Here is a 17,950-nt window from a genome sequence, read left to right as displayed (position 1 = left end):
CATTTATAAACCACAGAACTCAACATTAACCACAAAAACAGCCAACAAGTACAGAAGACTTGAAATTACAGAGCGTAGGCAACTACAAAAGTAAAAATCACAGAACTAGAGATAAGATTTGAGGTGGAACATTGAGTCACATGATACAGCCGGAACACGGACACACAGAGCCATGCAGGCGGGAACCTACCCTCTGAAACGGTTCTTCCTGTAACGCATGTGAGGAGAGGGGGTAGAACGAGACAAACACAGATCAGCACGACGGGAGGTCGACGAAGATGAGCAGTCGCCGTATCCGCGGAAACGAGCGGAGCGACGAACACGAGCACAGCAACCGCCGTCACATGACCAAATCACAGACCATCACATGTGATGAGACAATGAAACAGCTGGATGACAGAGGGGGGACTAAATCAAAGGGAGTTTGCATCTGGGGATGAGGAGAGCTGGTATGGGAGGGTGGGTGACCCCACGACAGGAGAATGGGATCATGGAATCAAATGGGAACATGCCAGACTGGATGGTGGTTGATGGAGACATGGAGAGGTGCTGCTGGTGAGCTACTGGTACCATACCTCATGGAACTTCGCAAAATCTTCGTGAGAAAGCTCCTGGCCACATGCACGTCGCTTTCTGAGGGCATTTTCTGAGCTACAATATCCACCATTTTCATATTCCTGGAGGCAACAGGAAGAGGGGACACACAAGCTGAATGGCAGCTCAAAACTGATCACATACACAACGGTAAAACTCACAAAGCACTGACATTGTGTGTGTGTGTGGTTTTTTGTGCGCAAAGGATTTAATATATAATATTGCAACCTTCATAAAATACTAATTGGACCTCCAAAACATTCAACCTTCAGGCTGCATGAAATTATTGGAAAAGCTCAAGTAGAAAATGCTGACCTTGTTCCTAAACTATGTGCCTACAAAAGCATGGTTTCATGGCCCCCTCTCCTGGTCAAACTAGTGACTGCTCACCCTGTGCCTTGAAAACAACTATGCACACAGATGAAATAACCAAAAACCTTGATATAAAAAAACGATGGAATTAAAAGCAAAAAATATATATAGAATACAAAAACAAAACAAAAAAACTGATTGTGTGCAGAATGACCTTCTCATGCAGAAGCAGGGTGAGGCCTTCACAAACATCACCCTCCCGTCAGCAGACTGGCTGAGGGAACAGGCTGACAGAGGCGAGGAGAGCCAGAGAGCCAGGCTGTGTGCTCAGACTGCCATATGTCCCCCATGGGGCTCCACAGCCCAGCATGGGGCGGGGGGGCAGGGGGGGGCTTTAGAGGCCACAGAATCTCTCACAAAACCCCGGATCAGCCGCATCACCCCCTCGGGCCAAGCTGTCGTCTGCCACCCAGACAGATCCTGTCCCTTCCTGCCCCCCGGTGACGCTTAACGGTGTCACCGGGCGGCCTGCTGAGAGGGGTGACCTGGCTGGTTAAGGACAGCGTAGGTGACATCATGTGGAGGCAGGTGAAGGGACGGCGTCTGGCAGTGGGCTGGTTACCTACACAGCCCGGGCTGTAAACAGCCTCTGTTGTCCTGAAGGCTAGGTGACCGCTGTCTATGTTCATGGTCTGTAACTAAGTGCTTGAGGTTTGAGCTGAGATTGAGGTCATCTGGCTGCATAACTCCAGCTCTTATCCCATGTGGCTGTGACACACTGGGATGAGCTTTGTTCCTAGACACACATTTCACCTCACATGTAAGAAAAACAAAAACTACCCGAAACATTTCCTCAAACCCAGAACTTCCCAGCGCCTGCATTAGCTCACTTACACGGACGAGACTCCTACTAGTCTAACCTTCTTAGGATCAAGAGGGTGTTGTGAATCTGATGAGCTCAACTAAACAAAGCTTTACTTTCTTTCCCATCGGAATGGGACGTGCCCTCGTTGCCCTATAAAGCCACAAGGTCAAAGGTCACCGGACCCCCCCCTCCGCCACGCTGGGTCGAGACCTGAACGGTCAGAGGACGCCGCTGGTCAAGAACAGTTCCGTTCGACGGCCACATCAGCAGTCAAGCCACGCCGGCTGAATTCCACACCAGCGGACGGGGGAAACCTCACCGTCTCGCTGGGCGAAGTGGCAAAAGCGGAAGAAACCTTTTCCGAACTGATCCTCCAGTCTTGTTTAGAGGGGACAAAGAGAGGGCCGGAGTGAGGCTCTGTCTTCCTGGGCTCCACCGAGTCTGTCTTTCTGGAGCACTCGGCAGCTAGCCACACATGGTGCCGCGCGCCATTCATATGCAAACGAGCCTGGCTTTATTAGCCGTATTGTCAGGGCTACAGCTGGACCGGCACAGATATGCCAGGAGAGTGAATCAGTGGAGCAGGGGGGCTAGACAGGGAGGAGGGGGAGTGTGTGTGTGGTGGTGGGGGGAGGGGGGGTTGAACTGTGGAAAACCCCTACTCACTTCACCTCTTCACAGAGACACATTCAAAAGTAAACACGTCCCTCGCGAGGACCTAACTGCCAACTGGTAAGAACATTTAGCCTCAAGAATAGTAGCCATGTAGGCTCAAGGACCTGCAGAACCACTCTGGAACCGCAGACGAGCATCAGCAAACAGTGATGGTGTCATCTATCCCGTTAGCAGGGTTATACTTCACTGTGTGAGACCGACATTAACAGATTATCTGGTAGGCCTATTTGATTATGAAATGCTGAATGTTGCTGATGATGGCTTAACCTGAATGATGCCTGGCCTTGTGCTGATTGAACACAATAATCCAGACTGTTATTGGGGTCACAAAACACAGCCTTGAGAGCGGTCCATATGCTACACCGGTGATCCAGATCCATGTGTCACAGCAACAAATAACACCCTCCAGTACCCAGAAGCAAGTTTACACAGCAAAGAAAAACAATACAACACTTCAAACTTAAAAAAGTCAGTTGAAAGAACACACGAGAGAGGAGGCGCCAATCAACTCACCAGGCTCTCAGAGGGCGGAGTGTGTGAGGGGGGGGGGGGCAGGGAAGGGAACAAGAAAGTGAGGAGTTGGTTGCTCACCTCAGATCCTCTCCAGTTCCCTGGGAGCCAGTGTTGTTCCAGCGGGGCAGCAGACCAGCAGCAAACCCACAGACCTCCAGAGAGCTGAGCTAGCTGGGCTCCTCACGCACCGCATTCCACAGGCACTTCAAAAAGGGGGGGGGCCCGGGACAAAGACACACTCAGACCACTGAGTACCACCGGGCTCTGGCCATCAGTGCACGGCACCTCTCCCTCCTCAACGGCCTGGACCAAACAGCCACCGCGAGGTCCTCACACTGGCCACACACCCGACAGCCTTGCGACGTAAGCCACCCTGACACGCCGACTCTGAAACTTCTACTGCCTGTGTGGGTACCAGCCAGGGCAGATTTCCCTAGGGATCATGGGTGAGGTTTACCCCTGAAAGGGGGCGGTGGGGTGTATAAGGGAAGGAGGAGGGCCTTTGTCCCAGCCATTCCCCTTTGAGTAATCCGGCACCTTGCGCCGTCCCATTGGCTCCCGGTGGCCGGTATGCTAATGAGTTGAAACGGTGGACTCTCCTTGTGTTGTGAGGCAGACGTGCATTTCTCTCATCCCTATGGCAACAGGTTGATCGGTTGAGGTGGAAGGCCACGGTGGTTTTCTAAAGCCCTCGGTAGCTAGGGAACGCAGCAGGCCCCCCCCCCCCCCGCACCCCAACACAGACGTCAGCAGCGGATGATTTCAACAATCAGACAAACGCAAATCAGCTAACTGTCTGATTTTGGGGACATCAACAGCTTGGCCTTATCACCTGAGCAGCCACAACATACTTTTTAAAGGATGAAACTAAACAGATGACAGTGTAATTTAGAAATGGCTGGCTGGCTACATGCTAAAATTCTTGAAAATGCCAACAGAAAGTATTAAGACAAAACAGAAGCTGCAAGGCCATATTACGAAGTAGGGTCTTTAGTTCAAGGATACTTTCAACGCCTCCTAAAGAAGGGTTGTGAGCAGATTGTATGGTCACTCTGATACCGTCTGACCGCAGATAACAAACCTACACCACCTGGTTCATACAGACACCGGCTAAGTTCAACAACAGAAACTTTGTAGGAGACTTCAAAACAGACTTAGATTACAGCCTGACCTCCAAAGTTTTGATTAAAACTCAGTCTGGTGACAGGCAAGAAGATTAGCGAAGAACTGTTTGGGCCTAAAGTTGATAGGAGGGCTTTACTAAACAACCTTTCACAATGATCTATTGTATGGGGATCCTTGGAGCATACATTCCAGACAGGGGGCCATTTGAAGGCTTTTAACTTCACTAAAACGCTGGCTGCTCTTAACCCCCCCCCCCCCCCCCCCCCCCCCCCCCCCCCCCACCAGCCAGGGAACTACATTCAACGTTTAATTTGAAGTCTCATGCATCAATACAAACGCTGCCATTTCACATGTTGAACCGAACATCATTAACACGAACGATTAAAAAGGCCTTTAGTTTTGATGAGGTATTTGGTAATCAGATTAGAGGGTCTAGTTAACTCTGACCCTTTTTCTTACTTAAGGCAGGGATGTTGGTTCTTGACTGTTGCTTAAAACAGTGGATAATCCATCCATGCTTAATGGCCAGACCTGATCACTTAACAGAGGGTGGCAATAACACATCATTAAATGTAACGCTAGAAAATGCTGGATCCTGGAGGTGATTCTACCCCCCTCCCCCCCTCCCCCTTTGGATTTAACAAAGCAGCACTCACAATCAGGCCAGTCATGGATGGGAGGGAGAGCTGAACCGTGAGCGAGCCATAATGACCGGCACATTCCTGGGCTGAGTGGAATACCAGGCGGCGAGTCACTGGCTGTCTGTGCTGACACACTGCCCCTCAACACCTGAGCCCCCCTCAACACCCGAGCCCCCCTCAACACCCGGGCCCCCCTCAACACCCGGGCCCCCCTAAACACCCGGGCCCCCCTCAACACCCGGGCCCCCCTCAACACCCGAGCCCCCCTAAACACCCGAGCCCCCCTAAACACCCGAGCCCCCCTAAACACCCGGGGCCCCCTCAACACCTGAGCCCCCCTCAACACCCAGGGCCCCCCTCAACACCTGGGCCCCCCTCAACACCTGGGCCCCCCTCAACACCTGGGCCCCCCTCAACACCTGGGCCCCCCTCAACACCTGGAGGATCCTCAAAACTTGGGTCCCTCTGCTTCATTAAGTGGCAAAAATAAGGCAATTTTTCCCCCTTGTCTGCTAAAATTAGCAGCTAATGTTTGAGCATTTTTTCTTATGTTAGCAGCTAATATAAGCCGCTAATAATTAGCTGATGGCATAACATACCTCATAGATGCTTCCTTTGCTATGCTAGGCTGCATTAAAACACAAACTAGGTTACCGATTCAGATCCCTTAGCAGTGCTTGGCCTTTAGTTGGACGGTGAGGGGTAGCACTTACTGTGTTGATTCAGCAATAAATTCAGAGCAGACATGAGAAAGTGCTTAGGGTTACATACCTCAGTAAGTGTTCAACACGAACGAGCAACCGCCTGCTGCTCTGTTTAAGGTTAAAGTCATCAGCCTGGAACGCTGGAGTCATTCTAGATTATTCTGTCTCTTGGGGAGAGGGGGGGCAGGGAAAATAGTTCTACTCCCCATCCATATCCATGAAATGAAAGCTGTGTCATGTCACCTTGATGGAGCAAAACACAATTTAGCGGGATGGTGTGTGTGTGTGGGGGGGGGGATTAGCACATCTGAACCATGTAAACCCTCCTTGGGATCGGACTGGACAGAGAAAAAACAACTGTTTATTTTTGTTGCTTTTAGCTTGCAAAGGCTATGTGGTCAATGCAAAGAATTTGACAAAAGTGCAAAAAGTCCAACTTTCTTTTGCGTGCATAACTTGAGACCACTAGATGGCTCTGTGACTAGGCTGAACATACCACAGATCTCTGCAACATCCATACACCCTCTGACCCAAACACATACTTGTTCCTATGCACTCTTTATGCTGACTGCATACGAACCCCAAGGGAATGGAACCCCAAGATAAACAAACCAAGCAAGCACTGTCTCACAAGACAGCTTAGACAGCCTTCAGAATCACAGCTAGGTTCTCTACTTATGTCACTAGGCAAAGACACCAGACTATCCAATTTAGAGAGATTAAAAGTTTAGCTTGACGTTTTTTTCTTCTACAATCTGCCAGATCTCTGCATTCTGTGGCTCCATATCAGTAGCATCAAAAGCTGATCAACAAATGATCACTTAACACCTCTTGTCTGAAAACGTGTCAAAGCTCAACACCGTTGGTTACCACATCCCATAGTCTCTGCTACCCCACCTGTGTCTGCACCACGGTCACCTGTGCCAGGCCCTGCCTCCTGATGACCTCATCGTTCCACATGAGTCATCACAGGTAAGAGGCTGGAGCCAGGCCCCTCCCACTCCGTGGCCACGCCTGCAGACGGGAGCAGGTTCTGGAAGTTTCCACCCCCTGCCGGCTTGACCGGGCCACAACACTGCCTTACGCATACTGAAGAGAATACAAACTAGGAAGGCTGGGGAATGTGTGTAGTTCAGTGGTGGAACATTTGCTTGCAGATCATGAGATACCAGGTATATACCTGGTATCTCTAACTCCCCCCCCCAACTCCCCCCCCCCTTCAATTCAATACACGTTATTTGGAAAAATACACCGCTTCACATAAAAGTGAATCCATTATTTTATTAAGAAAGGTGTGCTATGGTGGTGCCCTAGAGTAGCGTGCTAACAAATTGTTGCTACATGGAATGGCCAAGCCCACATTGCAAGCCATGTCCAGACCTGAATCACCTTGGAAAACGTTTGTAGGCATCTTTACAGGCTAACACTATCAACAATCACATGCCAATTAGCATGGGGGAGATGTCAGACAGCCAAGCTTTGAGGTCCCAGTAGCGACTGAGCCTCGGAATCTTCCAGTCTAATTCAGACTCCGGTTTGTTTTTGTGGCTTTGCATAACGACAGGCTAGGGATGTTTTCCTGCTCGTCGTATAATCACGACTAAATGCGGCCGGAGACAAGAGTCCTTGTGGAGATGTGAAAAGGTGCTCTCAGGGGATCAGATGGTCACTCTGGTACGAGCAGCATTCCTCTCTCAGGCACACTGCGCCCCGGGGAGATCACATCTAAAATCGGGGGCAGCCCTGCGACAAGCCTCAAACCCAGCCACAACTTGCCGGTGTCACCTCGGCCGTTTCACTTTCTTTGCGTCATCTACTATGACTACGGTTCACATCCGCAGAGAGGAAGAGAATGAAACGGAGGGAGCCAGAAAGAAAGAGAGGGACAGAGAGAGAGGGAGGGAGGGAGAGGGGGAGAGAGAAAGAAACATGTCAGCAGGCGCAGAGTTAGGATGACGAGACAGAAAAGGGATCATTGAGTCCAGAGCTGGGCGCAGAAGAATCGAGAGGCTCGTGCGTGTCATGGGTTCCCCATCTCCTCCAGAGTCATTGTTCCTGCTGTGGTGAGCCGTACAGTACGCACAGCCATCCGCAACACACCCAACTAGAGACAGCTGAGGACCCCCACAGCTGTGCGTCTCTGCCAGGGGACGAGCACAGACGAGAGAAGACGCTATTGTGGAAGCGTGTTTGCTTAGGGCTTACGTTCTGATATTAAATGACATGGCGTGAAGTCCAGACAAAGAAAGCAGTGTTTTGCACACAATGAGGCCTTTTAGAACGTATCTGCCTGGACATGGGTCCAAATGATTCAGAAGTTACCTTACTGGACACTCCACCCATAGCAGGGTGTCAGTTTGTAGAGCTCGTGTGAGGGTTCATTGAGTGACGTGAGCTTATTGTTCGTGGGAGCGTGCCGGTTTGTCCTCCATGACAAGAGAGGAAACCAGGAAGAGGGAAGTTGGCATGCGTTTGTTTTGAATAAACGCAGCCTCCAGGAGGGACCATGCAAACACTCTCTTTTATTGTTGCTGTCGTCTCTTTGTGGCAAAGGGCGACAGAATTAATAAAAAAGGATCTAAGCTGATAAGATCGGTAGTGACTGGGAGACAAGATTAGTGGATTAGCACGGGGCAGAAGCCATTTTCCCACGACAGGTGTTTCCCACACCAGCTAGGGTGGGGTCTGATACACTGGAGAGTGATGTCACCCCTCCAGCCACTTCCTCCTGTTTGTGTAAACAACCCTGAACTCTGCGGCACGGCTCAATCTGGCTGAACAGGCCGATCCAGTTAGTGTGAGCACGGGAGAGCAGGTCAGTGAACAGGACCACAGGCCCGAGCCACACTGACACACTAACCAGCTACATCACAGCCAGGCCCGACAGACAGCTGGGGAACTCCCTCCTCGCTGCCATCCAATCATCCCTCTCTTTGGGATGTCGTCATGGCGACCAGGGCCAGAGAGAGAGAGAGGGGGAGGGGCAACAGCAGGTGTGCGCTCCAGAGCTCCGGGGGGGAGAGAGAGAGAGAGAGAGAGAGAGAGAGAGAGAGAGAGAGAGAGAGAGAGAGAGAGAGAGAGAGAGAGAGAGAGAAAGAAAGAGAGGGAGGTAGAGAGATATAGACAAAGAAAGAGAGAGAGCAAGAGAGAAAGAGACAGTGAGAGAAAGAGAAAGGAGGAGGTCGGTGTCTCTTGGCCGTACCTTTTCACCACCAGGGAAAGAGTCTTGTAGGAGCCCTTCACCAGGCAGATGGCCTCCTGTCTGTAGCCGCTAAGGGGGAAGTCGTTGATGTTGATGAGCTCGTCTCCCACCTGGAGGCTGACGGCCGCCGCCTTGCTGCCCTCCTCCACCTGAAACACAAGACACACTGGAGATCAGCCAGGACCCCGTCAGAGGACCGTACGGCACGGGGCACGAAGCGCCTAAGAACAGGCAAAAACGGCATCGCAACAGACCAGGACAGAACGGGAACCCTTCAGAACCGACCGGAGCAGTGTTTGTTTAGACAGTCGGGTGGGGAGGTTTATTTCTAGAGAGGAGGCCTGGAGGGGGCGTAAAAACACATCAAAGACAGCAGGTCAGGAACGTCTGAGCAGGAACAACAAACCACATTGTGTTTGTGTCAGGGAGGCCTTATTATAGGTTCCCAAGCTGAGGAGAGGTAGGCAGGACACCGCAGGGCCTTGGAAGGGCACACACCTGGAAAAACACAGGCTCTCACCCCCCTCCAAGGATGCTGGGCTTGGCTAGGATCAGCCACAGAGGCACTGACCACACTGACTTCAGGGCGTTGACCCAACACTGACGACCTGCTAACCCAACACTGACGGCCTGCTAACCCAACACTGACGACCTGCTAACCCAACACTGACGACCTGTTAACCCAACACTGACATCACACCCTGATATCACCCCCCCCCCCGCCCCCCAGACAGGGTCACTGAAGAGGGGGGTCACCAGAGAAACAGGCCAGGCCATGGTTAGGGAGTCAGGTGTTTACTTCTGAACACCCACCATGAGGACCCTGGACATCACAGGACACAGGAGGGGGGGCAGGGCACAAAGGAAACCAAAGGCTGAGGCAGAGAGAGAGAGAGAGAGAGAGAGAGAGAGAGAGAGAGAGAGAGAGAGAGAGAGAGAGAGAGAGAGAGAGAGAGAGAGAGAGAGAGAGAGAGAGAGAGAGAGAGAGAGAGAGAGAGAGGCAGAGAGAGAGAGGCAGAGGGACAAAGGAAGAGAGAGAGATAAAGAGAGAGAGGGGAATAAAGAGTGTGTGGAGACTTGGAAACATGCAGACAGGCTGTACAGCTGATAACGAGAGCTCCACTCCTCCACTGGCTGAGGGGAGTGAAGGGGAGAAAGGGGGAGGGGAGCAGAGGGGGAGTGAGTGCATAATGACTCAGAGAGCTATGTGTACCTTTCCAACCCACTAGGCCGTGATCTGACCTAACGGCAGATAAGATTCAGATACCTCTGAATAATATTCACCTTTCCTCGTTTTTCCTTATAAAAGAGGACTCTTGGAGAAACACTGAATGGTGAACTACGGATATCGATCGAAGGGTAACATAATATCGAATTCCTGAAACGGCGCGCAATGTTTGTTCTTCTCAGACACAGTTCACACACTGCTGTATGAGTCAGTGCCTCACAATCTACAGCGAGTAAAAGGTGTTGGCCTATCAAAACCGAGGAGGATGGATGACATCACTACACTTCTTCTGCTGCTGCTGTTGTACATAACCGGTCTGAGACTTGACGCATGCAGAGATACGGAGGCCAAAAACCCGAAACTGCCTGCAGTCACTAGCCTGCTAAAGCAAACACCACCAACACAGGAGACCTTATCGAAAAAGTCTAACGACGTATTTCCACCTCAGAACACTGTAACAGTGCGAGACCAACCCGTACGCCTCACTCCGTCCCAGCACTAGCTGCACACACCCAGAGCACCCCTGATGTTTATTATTTCTAAATCAGCCGGGTCTCTGTGACATCCTGTGGTTGAGTCCACACAGCGCTCAAGGAGGCAAAGTTTTTTTTTTCTCGGGATACCTCTGTAAGCTGCCCCCCCCCCCCATTTAAAACAACCACAGAGAAATAATTCAAAACAGCTTGACAGGATGCTCTTCTCCACAGCGAGGAAAAGAAAGAGCTGAAACAATGGAAAAGAGGAAACCCAGCAAGGCGCTGACGTCTCTCTCTCTCTCTCTCGACGTGCTAGTGTTCTCACCCTGCTAAGTGGACCTGGGATGATGAGATCCCCTCTCAGCTCAAGGCTAGTCTTCCTCTACGCCAATATCCCCCCCCCCCCCCAAACTCTCCTCATCCTGGGGACCCCCCCTACACCCGTGTCCTGCCAAAAATAGCCAGATGTCTCTCCGTGGTGCGACGAGGGAAGGATGTGGTGCTGGCGGGGAGGAATGTGGGGTTTTCTGCTGACGGGCGTCCTGTGCGCTGTGCTGACAGGACATTGTGATCCCAGGGACTAAGTCTGGCCTACGGCTTCGCCTACGCACGGCTTAGTGCTGGAGCTGGGGGTCAGATAACCAGGTCTGAGCGTCTCACGTCGTTTATCAGCGTTAGACGAGTGCGGACGCGAGTCATAACACAAGGCTTCTGTCTCTGGCCAGGCCTCCCACACATATATTCCCTGCTGGGGGCCGACTAGTAAAGACAGAACACAGCCAGTCCTATGGCTATCTGACACATGCATGTTTAGGTATGGTGGGGAGCAGGCTGTCTGCAGGCTTTTTTACGTGCCTGACCAAGCATCTTTCTATTAGGCTTCCAGTGAAGCAAAAAGCCCACAGGTAGCCAGTTAATGAACAGGTAACATTTTTAACACCTTGCAAACCTTTTCCTTACAACTTATAAAACGCACACAAGCTATACATTAACACACACACACAAAAAATCAAAAGCCCTGACTAGAAAAAGGAAAGACCTCTGACTCCCACATCCAACATTCCACCGTCCACCAACATTCCGCTTCCATCAAATAGGATTCTTCTCCCTAAGAGCTGTGAGCTAGTCCCTGCCTTCGCCGAGCACATGCACACACACACCATCCGACATCCCCCTCTTGTCCAGCTCTGGTAGGATAGTCTAAACATTCCTGGTGTGTGTTCCCATCCGTCCCCAGCACCTCCTATGGTAAATAACCCTGAGACTCCCAAAAAAACTACAGACTGAACAAAGTCATGTTTTTTTTGTTTTTTTACTTCAAAGTTCAATAGAAAACTGGGCTAAGATACTCTTTCCAACAAGTTGATGCACTTAAAATGTTCCGTTCCGACTGCGGTCTTCCCTCCAGTGGTTGAGCAATTCCCAAACAGTCAGGACCAAGGCACAAACATGTCTCACAAAGAATTCTTAATTGGCAAAACCAGTTTGTGAATGTGGGTGATTGTTCAGGACATAAAACATGTCACAACAAGTTGAGCTTCGACATTTCCCTCCAGATTCCCCCCCTGCCTCTTTTAAAGAAGTCTTTAGCAGAGCTAAAATGTGTTCTCTGAAAGCGTAAGGTGCGTGCAGTGTAAAACAGGATTATTTAGGTTTATTCAGACAGGGGACTTAAACAAAGTCCATGAAGACCTTTGGCAAAACATAACGCGGGCACGAGTGGAATGTCGAGAATTTTAATTAGATCCAGATTATTTTTTTCTCCCAGTTTAAACAATGCTCCGACGGTCTTCAATCTTCGAAAGGGTTTTATTCCCTTTCATTAAAGAATCCACAAAGATCTTAAATTAGGGAAAATGACTCACAGAGTCTATCATTTCAGTCCTCCACTGTGAGGACTGGGTGTTCCTGAGGCTATTATGACTGTGTACCTCCAACCCAGGCTGCTATGAGCTCACAGTCGAGCACACAGGAGGAACCGAACACAGATGGATCAGGAGCACTGTGATCTTTACAAACGGAGTCCTTCACATACTATCCAGACGTCAGACTATAAAACTAAAGGGTAACAGTTAGACTATATATTTGATCATACATCTGATATACAGAGGTGGACTTGTCTAGCATCATCGGTAAGGGATGTCTCCGAGCAACAGCACCCCCGGGGCATTGAGAGTTCAAGCATCTTGATCTTACCCTCTTCATCAAGTTGGATCTTCACCTGGAATTCAACATAATACAACCCGGCCTTCAGAATCAAAGACTGTGATCTGAGGAACACTCTAAAAGAAGGATCTGGATCTCTAATCCTGGCTAAATTTATCACAGATGCCCCATCATGCCATTCCAGAGGGCTTCAGGCTGTCAAGGATAATTCAGTACATTTGGAGAATAGTGCAAAGCTCCAACATTCCTCCCCTGTTCCTGGTACTGCCAGTAACACTAAACTATGCTACAACTTGACCCAAACACAGAAAGGGAATATAAAAAGAGCAAAACTGGAGTTGAGCCTTTCCGTATAGCCTTCTGAAACTGATATCATTAGATCCTTAAATCCCTCTGCATCATAAGAGTAGATGTTTTTCACAACCACATCTGTGTTGATGTAGGCCATTCCAATCATATCATCCAATCATTAATGTAAACCAATCATTAATGTGAAAGACAGTCAAATTCTACCTCTCAGTTCGTTAATCATAACTGCATTTCTTAAATCAAAGACAGACATGGCCTGGATTGGGCTCAAACAGTTCATGCGATACCTAGACAGATAAGTCAAAAATTAACATCTCACCAACTGTTAGAGGGTGACCGTATCCACGGGAGGTCTCCTGCACCGTTTCTCTGGCATTCAGTGGCAAAAAAAAACTGAAAGCCTGCCAAGGCTGAACCCAAAGTTGCAAATGCCGCTGGGAAGTGGCTTACGCTGACAATTCACCACTGTGGCCGGACCATAAGCTTACAGCCTACTTAGCAAAACAGTAAGAATTCAGATCATTTGGATCACATGTCTCTAAAAACCTACAGTGAGGGTACAGGTGGGTGCTGCTTCTGGGCTACTCTGAGCTTGTGAACTGCCTGGGCCTCTATGGAATGGGGCCTGATGTGGCCGGGTTGGACTTTGGACTTGTTCTGGTCAATAGAGAAATGACACACAAGACTAAAGCAAGCAGAACAGCTGAATTCTAGATAAACAGAAGCTGGTTTCTCCGCTTCGAATTAACCAACAAGGTCCTTTGCAGTAAATCATTAACTACCCACCAGGGAGGTAGCAGTGTGGTATTTCAGACACAATCTTACATTACTGGCACTATGACAGAATAATCTTACCCTTTCTCCACACTGTTTAAACATATCAGAAGTTGTTATACAGAGAACAGTGAAATATTTTTGTTCAAACCTAAATATAGCAACAGTAACCTGTTAGCCTGTTAGCATAAAACGGGCCACAGTCAGGTTGGTGTGAATACCCCCCCCATGTTTGAAGTAAACCGAAGACATAGGATTTACATTCTGGACGTTTCAACGTGTAGAACCAACATCGGTTTGACCACGTGAGAGTCGATTTGGAGTTTAAAAGAACCAAAGTTAAAATCACTATACCAAATTACTCTAAACTACAGCCCACAACAATCATTTATGGCTGGCTCTGAACCACCTGCGCAAGGAAAAGGAACAGCTACCGCATGGGGCCTTATGAACACTGAACTTCTACAATGATGGATGACCTTGACCAACAAGTTGTCAGAAGAGCCGTTGGTCGACAGTTTGGTCGGTGTGTGGCCAGCGGTATTTGTGTTGCCATTTCAAAGATTCCATCTCTAACTATGTCCATATGGCAGAACAGCCAGCGAGCAGCCATGAGTTATTTAACAAGACGAAATACTGGAATGCTTGTCACATACAGTGTCTGAGAGAGCGATGGTGCAGGGCATGTTTGATATAGAGAGGAGACGTTTACAGTGGGAACAAGGTGAAGGCTGAACACGAGGCTATCACTCTCTCAGGCTCACCAGACAGGTTTATGGAGCCCAAATATGACATCATAGAGCACTGGTTGACATGACAACTGGGGGGAACCAAGTCTTCAATCCTGGCTCTGCTATGAACTTAATTCACTCAGAAAAGTAACATTTGTCAGTTTTAGACAGTTCTGGCAAAGAAAAATGCTCATAAAGCATAAAGCATTTGATTAAGTGAAAGATACTGAGCGGTGAAAATGTGCGAGTGAGGTTAAGAGCGTATGACTTAAACATAATCGATGTGCATCTCTGACGAAACTGACTCATCTTAACGGATGTACATGTCCTCCGGCACAACAAAGCAGATATAACTCTACCTCAGACGTACAAGCAAATTAGCAGGATGTATGCTACTATCCTAACAGCATGTTATCTATGTCGCTGTCTACGATATATTTTGGGAAGATGTGGCATACAGGCCTCCTGCCAAGGTCACAAGTAATTAGCATCAACAAATACCTTTGTTATGAGTAAAGGTTCACGATGCTCTCTCCCTCCTCTCAGAGTGAAGCCCCAGGGAGCGCCTCCAGAGAGAAGTACATCCACAAGCCTCCAAGCCTCTCCATCCTTGAATCTCTGCTCCAGATCTGCTGGTCTCTCCATTACTTGTTGATGGCTTCCATCTACATCTGTGAGTCGAGGGTTACTCCTACGATGCCCAGGATCCATGGCACTTAAAAATGAATAAATAAAAAACAGAATGAGTGTGTATATGTATGCGTTTATATATTTTACTGATAGCACAATTAAATGCACAACCACTACTGGGTTCACCTGTTCACACTTCAGACTCTAATGCTCTTATGTCAGAGAATTAAACACACCACGTTGTACACATGATGTGACAACTAGTATAATATTTCATCCTTTTCAGCAAACAGCTCAAATGTGTGTTGTTTCTGGTTGTTTCAGTAGCAACCTCTTGGCCCCAGTACCAAAAAGCTAACACGTTAGTAATACACGTTCAGCTTAAAATGTAGATTGATCAACTTCGTATACCACAATCCAATAGTTCAGGGAATTAAATGGTTATTGATAAATATATTTTATATAAATAAAAACATTTAAGCCTTTCAGGGGTTGTTCCTTTAACAGCAAGTTTAGCGAATACTGTAGCTAGTTCATTGCTTACTGTGAGAGACAAACGTCTTAATCATATGTTGCTTAACTTTGACCGCCTGGTCTTGGACCAATGGTACCAATCGAAAAAGTAATTATGAACGCTAACAGGTTGTTATGAAGAACAATTCTTACAAAAGCTCGCAGTCAATTACGTTTTACTATTACTTACCTAATGTTAATGCAACTGGCTGAGAAGGTCCTTGTTTGTTTGTCGCGCTCCGCGATAGTACACTGATTTCTAAATTACGCATTATTCATTCTATTATTTTAACTTTTCAGCTAAATAACAAGATCGCATTGAAGTAAATACGCGGCAACAATAAAAAAAAAATAGACCAACCAACCATTAGTTAGCTTGCTATCTAAATAGAAAACCTAAAGACAGTGTACTACAAGGACGTAAGGATTAAGTTGGCTAGCGTTCCTCGCTAGCTAGCTTGAATGTAACCTGAATGGTCAGAGCGAAGGCTAGATTCTAAGTAATAGCTAGACAAAACAAAGCCGAATGCTCGTCCTACTAGTACTGCTTGCGTGATGGTGACGGCGTAACGTCGTAGCTGGTTTTTGCATTACATGAATGGGTATTGTATCTATAACCAACTGTTCACCGTTGTGTATCAATCAGTGGATTACCAACTACACAATAAATTACAATAACCCAAGTAACTAGCAATAGATTGCTCTCTGACAATACATGACACTTTACTTCAGCTAGCTTGCTGCAGCCCTAAACTCTAGCTAGTCTAGCATTTTGCTAACCATCTATATCGAGACGCACTCAGAGCTGCTACTCAGCGCTCAACAGGTTGATGTCGATGCTCGACGATTAGAAAGGGTGGCGCACCACCTTGCGGTGGGTTTAGTATACTTATATTCTGCGAACTACTGTAGCAAACCCACTGCTAGACAATTCAGAAAATAAAACAAACATGTAAAGTTTGCTCTAGCTACTGCACCTAAGAGCTCGAGTGCTAGCTAGTTACAGTATAGTAGTCTAGCTAGGGAAAAGGGTTCAATCTTATTCTAAACCATCTGGCAGACTCACCCTGTGCAGGGTTAGTATTCACCTTGTGAATACCTACTGTCGTTGCCAAATGTTGCTGGGAATGAATTGTAGTGTATACACATGGCTAGTTAGCTAGGTCTATTTAAAAAGTTCCACAAAAATCGCAAATTTACTAAGAATTAAAAGAATTCATGCGCACATGCGTTACCATGACAACACTAGGCAACGGCCTCGGTGGATGCAGGTAGTATTGCATTTCCGATTTGCTACCCGACTCGTCCAGTCGTTTTTATTATATTAACTCCAGTCAACATATCCAAAATCTCCCACAATAATTTTTGTTCGATTCTCAAACCTGGCTCATAGCACTAGCTTTTTCATAGAATAATTTTTCCAGATTTTTGTTAAGTTTGAAACCAATCCAAAATAGGTAAACTAGCACCCCATTTATTTACTTACGTAAAGAAAAGTTGCCTGGAAGATGTGCTCGCGGAACATTAGCCGATCTCTGATTTACCTGGGCTGAATGAGCATAACCTCACGCCACAAGAAGTTTCTTCCCATCCGCTGCTGGCCTCTTCAACAAGGCCATGGTCTCACAGACTTTAACACTTTATTTGCACGATGACACCTTGCCATATGTTTCATATTTGTATTTTTATATTGCATATTACAGCTATTTCATACTTTACATTTTATTTTACATACTTTAGGCCCTTAGTATCAGTTAGACTTTGTACCTTTAGTATAGTTAGACTTGTTAAACTTAAGATTTATTGTATGTTGAATGTATGCACCTTCCTGCCAAAGTAAATTCCTTATCTGTGCAAACTTTCATGGCGATTAAAACCCCTTCTGATGATCTATCATAAATAATACTTTGTTGCTGTACGTGCGCGTGTGTGCCATGGACAGGGAGCCAGGTTCCTCCAGGTACGTGTGTGTGTGACTCAGCATGCTGTTGTCCCTGTTTCCTAATGTCCCCTCTCTTCCTTCAGCACTGCAAAGCAAACAGAAGAAAAGTCCAGACCTGCTGGCGATGTGGTTAACGGCCCCCCCAGAAGAGGCAGCTGTACTGGAGGAAGCCAGGTAAGAACCAGGGGAGTCAGGTGGCTGAGTGGTTAGGGAATCGGGCTAGTAATTAGAAGGTTGCTGGTTTGATTCCCTGGCTGTACGAAATGATGTTATGTCCTACTTGCCTTGGGGGAATGTCCCTGTACTTACTGTAAGTCGCTCTGGATAAGAGTGTCTGCTAAATGACTAAATGTAAGAACCAGACTCTGCTTCTCTAGGGTTAGGGTCAGGCTGTCTGTCTCTAGACAGCACAGTGGAGGCAGTCCTCTTGGACAGTCCACTAGTTTGAGGAGCTGTTGTTAGCCACACACTGTCGACGTTCTCTCCTCCCTCTCCATCCCCCCAGAACAGAGTGTGCCCTCGCCGGAGGCTGTCAATGGCCTGGCTTGAG

General features: G+C 48.0%; 1 protein-coding gene across 8 annotated transcripts in view; it reads right to left on the bottom strand.

The window, feature by feature from the left end:
- shroom2a (shroom family member 2a) overlaps positions 1-16,289 on the bottom strand; it is a 29,022-nt gene extending 12,733 nt beyond the window's left edge. The window contains exons 1-5 of one of the 8 annotated variants that reach the window (XM_062450139.1): positions 15,649-16,289; positions 14,817-15,030; positions 8,632-8,780; positions 576-677; positions 191-208 (exon numbers count right to left, since the gene is read on the bottom strand). In XM_062450139.1, the coding sequence (XP_062306123.1) occupies positions 191-208; positions 576-677; positions 8,632-8,780; positions 14,817-15,026 (479 nt within the window). In that variant the 5' untranslated portion in view covers positions 15,027-15,030; positions 15,649-16,289. Of the gene's footprint in view, positions 1-190; positions 209-575; positions 678-3,037; positions 3,317-8,631; positions 8,781-13,129; positions 13,454-14,816; positions 15,031-15,648 lie in introns of those variants that run through there. The other 7 variants (XM_062450138.1, XM_062450142.1, XM_062450141.1 and 4 more) reach the window with 7 other exon arrangements.
- Between the last annotated feature and the right edge of the window lie 1,661 nt (positions 16,290-17,950).

Source organism: Osmerus eperlanus, chromosome 24 (genome assembly GCF_963692335.1).
Source record: "Osmerus eperlanus chromosome 24, fOsmEpe2.1, whole genome shotgun sequence".
In the NCBI taxonomy this organism is placed as follows: domain Eukaryota; kingdom Metazoa; phylum Chordata; class Actinopteri; order Osmeriformes; family Osmeridae; genus Osmerus; species Osmerus eperlanus.
The sequence above is the reverse complement of the archived record's forward strand: the minus strand, read 5'-3'. Positions and strand labels throughout refer to the sequence as shown.